At 33.1% G+C, this 7,955-nt stretch overlaps 1 protein-coding gene and 1 pseudogene across 2 annotated transcripts in view; both read left to right on the top strand.

Annotated features, from left to right (window-relative positions):
- Positions 1-3,339: 3,339 nt before the first annotated feature.
- Positions 3,340-5,059, top strand: LOC110414876 (cytochrome P450 89A2 pseudogene; annotated as a pseudogene).
- A 1,746-nt stretch (positions 5,060-6,805) lies between these two features.
- Positions 6,806-7,955, top strand: part of LOC110415789 (Ribosomal protein L17 family protein) — a 1,753-nt gene continuing 603 nt past the window's right edge. Inside the window, exons 1-2 of one of the 2 annotated variants that reach the window (XM_021427511.1) lie at positions 6,806-6,878; positions 6,970-7,204. In XM_021427511.1, coding sequence (XP_021283186.1) covers positions 7,006-7,204 — 199 coding nt within the window. In that variant the 5' untranslated portion in view covers positions 6,806-6,878; positions 6,970-7,005. The other variant, XM_021427510.1, reaches the window with a different exon arrangement.

Genomic DNA, 7,955 nt, shown 5'->3' with positions numbered 1-7,955 from the left:
GGAAGGCCATGGATGGAGATGAGATTAGCCTGGAGGAGAAGCAGGAGTTCACAACAGTGATGAAGACTCCATTGCGGGCCCACATTTCACCAAGGGAGGGATAAGGTCTTGATTTTCTACCAAGAAATTAAATACTATATTTCTTTAAATATCCTGTCCCCGCGTGTATGCTATATATGTCTTGTAAAACTCTCTGTTCTTTAGATAGATACCATATGACTTTATGAATTTATTTAATGTGGAATAATTGTTAATGGGGCAACCTTGAGAGTTACTTCTCCATGAATAACAGGCAACCAACGTGATTGCTGTCACACAATTTAAGCCTTTCACAGAAGACAAGGCATTCTGGTTTTATGTCAAGGTGTCCCGAAATTTCTATGGCATTTCCTGTATTCTTGTCATGCAAATTGTCTTTTGGAAAAGAATGGAAAAAAGTTGTCTTTTATTGTGTTGTCTTTGAACTTTCCTTCATATTTAATAATAAATTAACCGTCATAAATACTACTTTTTTTTTGTTCTGCATACTCAGGGAAGTGCAAAGTTGACGTCTGTTTTGCTCTTCGTTTTCTATGTTGTCTGTATCTTGCAAAGGTTTATTTTGACCAGTCAAAGCTAGTTGTAGCCTCCAAATTTTTTCCCTTAAATGCATTTACATGAATCTGGTTTGAATTTGACTCCCTAGGTCAAATCAAATTTTCATTGAATTGCTTATTTTTAGCTTGTTGAATGAGTAGTGGCTTCAGAACATTCGATCCTAGAGCTATGCAAATAAAGCAAATTACTAAACAGCATCCCAATAAAAAATGCATAGAAAGTTCAAACTTTGGAAAGCAAGGCACTAAATCAACCGTATAAATCTTAATTCTTGCATTTCAAGTCATTGGCTTGGACACATTCAAATCCCTCCATGAAGTCTTCCCCGTGACATCTTGATGGAATGCTGTTTTGTCCTTTGTAAATGTATGATCCACAGTTCCCACATGTAAAGCTACACTTCAGAAACTTTATGTCCTTTTGTTTTTGAGTATTGCTGCTTTCTCTGATCTGCAATACATCGATAAAAGCTGAATCACTGTTGATACCACTACGAATTGTATAACATGAGGATTGAACTCGGTTAATTTCATTGATGACTTGTCTCTCACATGTCAATTATTGGGCTCAGGTATGCATTATCTAGTCAGGATTAGTACCTTGAGGGCTTGTGTAGCTATCCATTTTTTAAGGTTTTGGGAACAAATTCATGTATTGGCTTGTGTCTGGTTGTAGCAGAATCGGAACCTGATTTCATTAGGAGAAAGGGCAAAAATGAGAATGAGGCAGAAAAAAAAAAGGCTAACAATTGTTTTTAGATTCTTTTCCTGTATATTGTTACAACTAAAATACCTGAATAAAGGCCTAGAGAACATTTTCAGTTAAAACGAAAAAACTGCCTAAGTTTTTTGATCTGTTCCTATGAGCCTTGGTTATGATCTTTTGTCTCTCTGCTCTTACAAGTTACAACTAGTTGAATGTTTTTATATTAATTTTAAATTCAGTTTCTCCCTAACATAACATGATTGTTTTAAAATGGAGAAGTTCTGTTTGTCTATGTAAGTGAGATGCAGACAATAATTGATGCAAATTATTCATTTCTGGGCGAAGCTTTGCAGCAATATGGTGGAACCATCTGAGAAATTGATAATATTGTTTTGCACCGTCAAGACTAGGGACACAGAAAGAAAACACCAAAACTAATGTGAATTTGATAATATACAAGATATCATAGTGTTGCAACGGGACATTTTCATTCACGAGGCCAGAAAGGGCTGCTTAACAAAGAACCTCTGTTTATTAGTGATGATTAACATGACTATCCAAGGGCTAATCTTGCCAAAGATACTCTTTGTTTTGGTGGAAATATTGACAAGTGTAATAGGAAAAAAAAAAGGATAAGGTCTGATTTAACTACTTTACTTAATGCCATAGATTAAATTTAAGGTAAAATATTCAGATATTTTTAAATTTTGATTAAAATTATATGAAAGTTTTTTAGTTTTTAAAATGATATTATTTTAAAAAACTATTTTTATTTGACACGTAAGTCCTCGTCAATATTTTTATTAATTTAATAACATGATAATATTTTTAAAATAATTTTATTTTTTATTAATTTTAAAAATTATTATTAAATAAATTATAATTTTATTTTTTTAAAAAAAAATAATTTTGGACCGCCCCATTAGAGATCAAGCTCCTATAGGAGCGTTGGTGCTCCTTTGGGGATCACCAGATCTTTCTCTCTCTTTCTTTTTGTCTTTCTTTTCTTTTTTATTTTTTTGTTTTTATTTTACTCTTTTTACTACAACTCATTCTTCAAACATTATGTACAACTTTTTTAAAAATTATTATAAATATTTTTTTATTTATCTATTATATAAAATTATTATTTATTATAAATTTTTTGATTATTTATTATATTCAATGTATTAAATTTAAAAATTTTTAACTTTTTTTCCTCTTTTGTCTTTGATCTCAACAAAAAGTGGTTAGCTCCACCAATGCGAAGGGCAGATCGATGAATGCCCATATGAACTAAATTTGCTAAAATGCTCATATGATTTAGAATTCATGATGCAATCAGAAAAATAATTTCTCTGCTTATCAAAGTTTGTTTTACGAGTAGACAATATGATTTGTTGCTTTCTTTGCTTGTATTCTACCCATCCAAACAGCATAAGATCCAAAAATTCGACACTATAAGAAAACATAGTGATTGAAGATGAAGTATCACCAAAATTAACGCATCAATGTAAACTCCAACTTCTTGGATTCATTATAAAAATCATCTTCCTTAAAGACAATTTAGTGTAGACAACTAATTAGTGGAAGAATCTGGATTGAGGGACTAAATAACATTCTTTCCCCAATGAATTGCCATGATGTACTCCAGACCCTGTTCTGTAAAGTGAGAATTTGGAAAATATTTTCATGCATCTGAAACAAAGGAAGGCCTTGATGATCTCAGTCTTTGAAGAAAAGTTCATGACTCATGATTTTGCAAATCTCTTCTTTCTTGAGGGGAATAAAAAGGAAAATTGAAATGAAGAATCCATGGCAATATGTACTTGATAAAGTAGTAGAATATATCTAGGACTGGCAGTCACAATTCAAGCTGGAAAGTGCTTTAACTGAAAGGCTGTAGTTTGTCATAAGCACCTGGAACTTTTGCAATGGGACCAAACAGTGCAGTTCACATTTTGTTCTCCATAGGTTTTTTCTGATAACAATGCCAAAAACAGACACAAAGGCGAGGCCAACAGGACATTGGGAAACCTGATGTCTTCGTAACAGGACATTGATAATCAACCAAGTCATTCAACATCAAATTTTTTTTTTTTGAAAATTGAGCATTTTATTCATCAACCAGGAGTGAACAATCCCTGTACAAATTCAACATCAAATTAATCAAACATTTCTTCCATTTTTCCTGTTAAATAGGCCTTTACTCCGTTACAACCAATCACAACCTAGCTGGAGCAAAATGGAGACATGGTTCATCATCCTCATCTCCATTTGCATTTTTGCTCTCATCAAATCCATATTCAACCTTCTTTTCGCCACCAGGGAACCCTCCTACAATCTTCCTTCCGGGCCTTCTACCTTCCCCATCATTCACAACTTCCTATGGCTCCGCAAGTCTTCTTCTCAACTTGAGCATAGCCTCCGATCCATCCATGCTAAATTTGGCCCTATAGTAACCCTCTGTATTGGCTTCCGCCCTGCCATCTTCATTACCGGTCGTGCCTTAGCTCACCAGGTCTTACTCCAAAATGGTGCTGTTTTCGCTAATCGCCCCAAACCCCTCGTCACCAACAAATGTTTCAACATCAGCTCTGCCTTCTATGGCCCTATGTGGCGCCTCCTGAGACGCAACCTAACATCTGAAATCCTCCATCCTTCATGTATAAAATCCTACTCTCATTCACGAAACTGGGTACTAAGAATCCTGTTAGATTGCTTCAAGTCCCAGTATAAATCAGGTGATCCAGTTTATGTACTAAAGCATTTCCAATATGCTATGTTTTGCCTATTGGCACTAATGTGTTTTGGTGACAAGCTCGAATCAAAACAGATAAAAAGAATTGAAGAAGTCCATCGTGGCTTGCTGTTGAATATTGATAGATTCAATATACTGAACTTCTGGCCAAGGGTGACAAAAATTATATTTCACAAAAGATGGAAAGAGTTATTGCAAGTAAGAAGAAAGCAAGAAGAGGTTTTGATCCCTCTGATAAGATCAAGAAGAAACATCAGGGAGGAGAACTCAACAAAGTAAAACAAGAGAAAGATGGAAATGTGTTAGCATGTGTTGATACTTTGTTTGATTTACAGCTTCCAGAAGATCAGAGAAAGCTAAAGGAAGAAGAAATGGCTACTCTTTGCCCAGAGTTTCTTGATGCAGGCACAGATACTACATCAACAGCTTTGCAATGGATCATGGCAAATTTGGTCAAGTATCAAAATGTTCAAGAAAAGCTATATAGGGTAATTAAAGGGGTTGTCGGAGAGGGAGCAGAAATGGTGAAAGAGGAAGATCTACATCAGATGCCATATCTCAAAGCTGTTATTTTAGAGGGTTTAAGGCGTCACCCTCCTGCACATTTAGTACTACCTCACGCGGCGACCGAAGATGTAGTTTTGAATGGTTGCTTGGTGCCTAAGAATGGGACATTGAATTTTATGGTAGCAGAGATTGGGTGTGACTCAACCGTGTGGGAAGATTCTATGGCATTCAAGCCAGAGAGGTTTTTGAGTAGCCAGGAAAAAGGGAGGGGAGGCCTTTGACTTAACTGGAAGTAGGGATATTAAAATGATGCCATTCGGTGTTGGAAGGAGGATTTGCCATGGCCTTGTTTTGGCCATGCTTCACTTAGAATATTTTGTGGCAAATTTGGTTTGGCAGGTCGAGTGGACTGCTGTACATGGAGATGATGTAGACTTGTCTGAGAAACAAGAGTTCACTACGGTGATGAAATATCCATTAAAAGCTCATATAACTCCAAGGTTTGGATGAGGATTTTGTTGATTGTCTACAGAAAAAGCCACAAGATTCTCTGGAAGCCTATATGCCTGCGGCTGTACTATGTATTTGTGTATATATTAAACCAGTTTGATATTTACCTTTCTGAGCCTTAAGTAAAGGCATCAGCCATTGTCCCCAAAGTAAACTTGGCAATGCAATCTCTAGGCAAGCAAATAATTTCACCTATTTGTTTCTAAGTTCTTTGTCTTAAAGGTTTTGTTAAGATAGAAAACCCAACAAAGAAAAAAAAAGGGTCTCAATGAGAATATAGTCAAATTACTTATGTATTACTTGTTAGTATATAAGTGGATTTGAATGCATGATTTAAGATTCTTCAAGACTTCTTTGACGATGAAAACTTGTTCAACATTTAAATGATATATCCGTAACTTAGGAGATAATATAAATACATAAAATTTTTTAATAAGATCTTTTGTTCTTAATAAAAAAAGTTAGTATAAGTTAATTAATTCCTATAAATAAAAAGGGTTATTGATGCATTAGTTTCATATGTCTAGTCTTTTAAGGAATTATGTTTTTGTTTTGTGTGATTTGGCAAAATTAATGTTGCTGTCTTTTGAGAGTTGGACTTGAGCTGAATCGGTTTGGATGATTGGAGCTTGGCATTTTGACTAAGGAATGGGGCATTGGAGGCTTTATAGTGATTCTCTCCCCATACCTAAGTTAGTTTAGTAAAGGTTTAAAAGAAAGAGAAAGAGGGGAGAGAAAGAAAAGCTGAGATGAGACACTTGAAATAAATCAAATATTTTAGTATGATATGGTGTTTGTATTTGAAATTTCAAATCTTATATTACAATTCGAATCTACTCGTTATATCTGTAAGTTGATGAAAATATCACGTTCTTTAATCAAATTCACAAATCTATCCTATGGAGGTGAGTTTTACAATATTAATCTTGAATAATAGTTTTTAAATTTAACATTTAGTATAAAATCGATAAAGTTATATATTACACACATTATTTACTTGACCTGTTTAATAAATATCTTATTATTTTTGTATAATTTTATTATTTGATCTTACAATAGGATGAACTTTATTATAGCGATTGCGAATGTGACGTTTGACATAGATTTTTATTCTTAAATTATTTTTTTTGATAAAATACTCTTTTGTTTTAAAGTTTTAATCAAAATTTTAAATGAATCCATTAGTTTTCAAAATAAACACTTTATCTCAAAAATACAAACACAATTAATAGAAATTATAAAAAAATTAAAATATTTTTGTTATTAATTTAAAAAGTTATTATTATATATATTTTTTAAAAAATAAAAAAAACTTAGCTCTCCCAAAAAGGGGAGCACCAATGCTCCTAGGGAGCTCGATTGAGCTCCCTAGATGAAAGCTTTTTTTTTTTTAATAAAAAAAAATAAAATTATATAATAATAATTTTAAAAATTAATTAATGATAAAATTAGTTTTTTTTTTATCATATCATTCCATTGACAGAACACTAATGATTGATTAATGATTAGATTTATATATTTAATAAAAAAATATTTTTAAAATAAAATATTTATTTTAAAAATTAATAAATTTTTGTATAATTAAAGATCAATACTTTGGAATGAAGGATATATATATATATATCTGTTTTTATAAGTGTAGAAAGTGAAAAACGACTATGATGGACGTCTGGCCGATGCTCATACCCAACGGTCCATTAAACAAAATTTGGAGCCCTTTTGTAACTCTTCGCCCAAAGGGCAAAACAGCGAATTTACACAGCATTGTTATAGAACCAGCCTCACTCTCTGAAAAACTCTATCCAGTTCCGTCTTTCAGGTAAGCCCCAAATTCTTTCTCTCACTGTTTCTTCAATTGTTAATCAGTTTCTTCTAAAAACGAAATTCCTTGTCCATTCCATCTTCAATAGTTTTCCAGGGTCAGCCAAGAAATACCCAAAGCGATAATGGCAATGGCAATAACAACAGACAGTGGAAGTAGTGGATGGAGCATGCTATCTTTAAAGTCAGCTCTGCCGCCAGTGACTTCCACAGCTTCTTCAATTAAATTACCATGTCGCCGTCGTTCTACCAAGTGCCCTCAGCTTGTGCGTTCCTTCTCTGCTCTCTCTCCTGTCAACCCTGTCCATTCCCTTGGCTTCTCTGGTAATACTAATGCTTCTCTCATCCACTTTTTTTTTTCTACATATAACCACTTCAATTTCGCTTTATTTTTGCGTTATAAGGTAACAGTTGGGTTTTGGTTTTTGCTACTTGGCTTTTTACTCCAATAGCATCCGGTTTGAGTACCAAAGCAATTGAATAATTGAAAATGAAGGATTTTTCTTTTTTGGAGAATGAAATGCATGATTTTTACTTTTATGCAGAATGTTTATTGTAGAACTAGTGTAACATTTTAGTCATTTGGTCATTTTAAATCAATTACAGGGCTTTAGTTGTTGTGTAATAGTATAATTCAAGTTGCTGTATGGCGATAAGCTAGAAATTAACTGCAAAGAATGTGCTTAAATGTTTTGTTAGTCCCCTAGAAACTAAATGGGAGGAGGGATTGGTTTATTAATTTTTTTTTATTCCATTTCTCGATGTAGAGTATTAAAATTGTTTAGGACTTTATGAAATACTTCGTTGTATTTTTAGGTTTTTTTGTTTTTTTCTGGGGTATACTTGGTAGTTTGCATTTCTATTAAGGATTTGGGTTTTTGCTTGTAATTAGCTTGCTTATTCTAGTTTCTGGTTGTTTTTGGACTAGGAATTGTTGAGTTCTTTGGTTACTAATTTACTATGAATTAATGAAATTTGGATTATTGAGACTTTAAATGTTGCCTTTGATAGCTGAGATTTAGATATTAAAAATTGATTATTGAGAATTGAGATTGAAATTTGTACATTATTTGTT

Source organism: Theobroma umbraticum, unplaced genomic scaffold, assembly GCF_002168275.2.
Source record: "Theobroma umbraticum cultivar Fairchild unplaced genomic scaffold, ASM216827v3 scaffold_147.0, whole genome shotgun sequence".
Classification (NCBI taxonomy): domain Eukaryota; kingdom Viridiplantae; phylum Streptophyta; class Magnoliopsida; order Malvales; family Malvaceae; genus Theobroma; species Theobroma umbraticum.
This window is presented reverse-complemented; position numbering and strand designations above follow the sequence as displayed.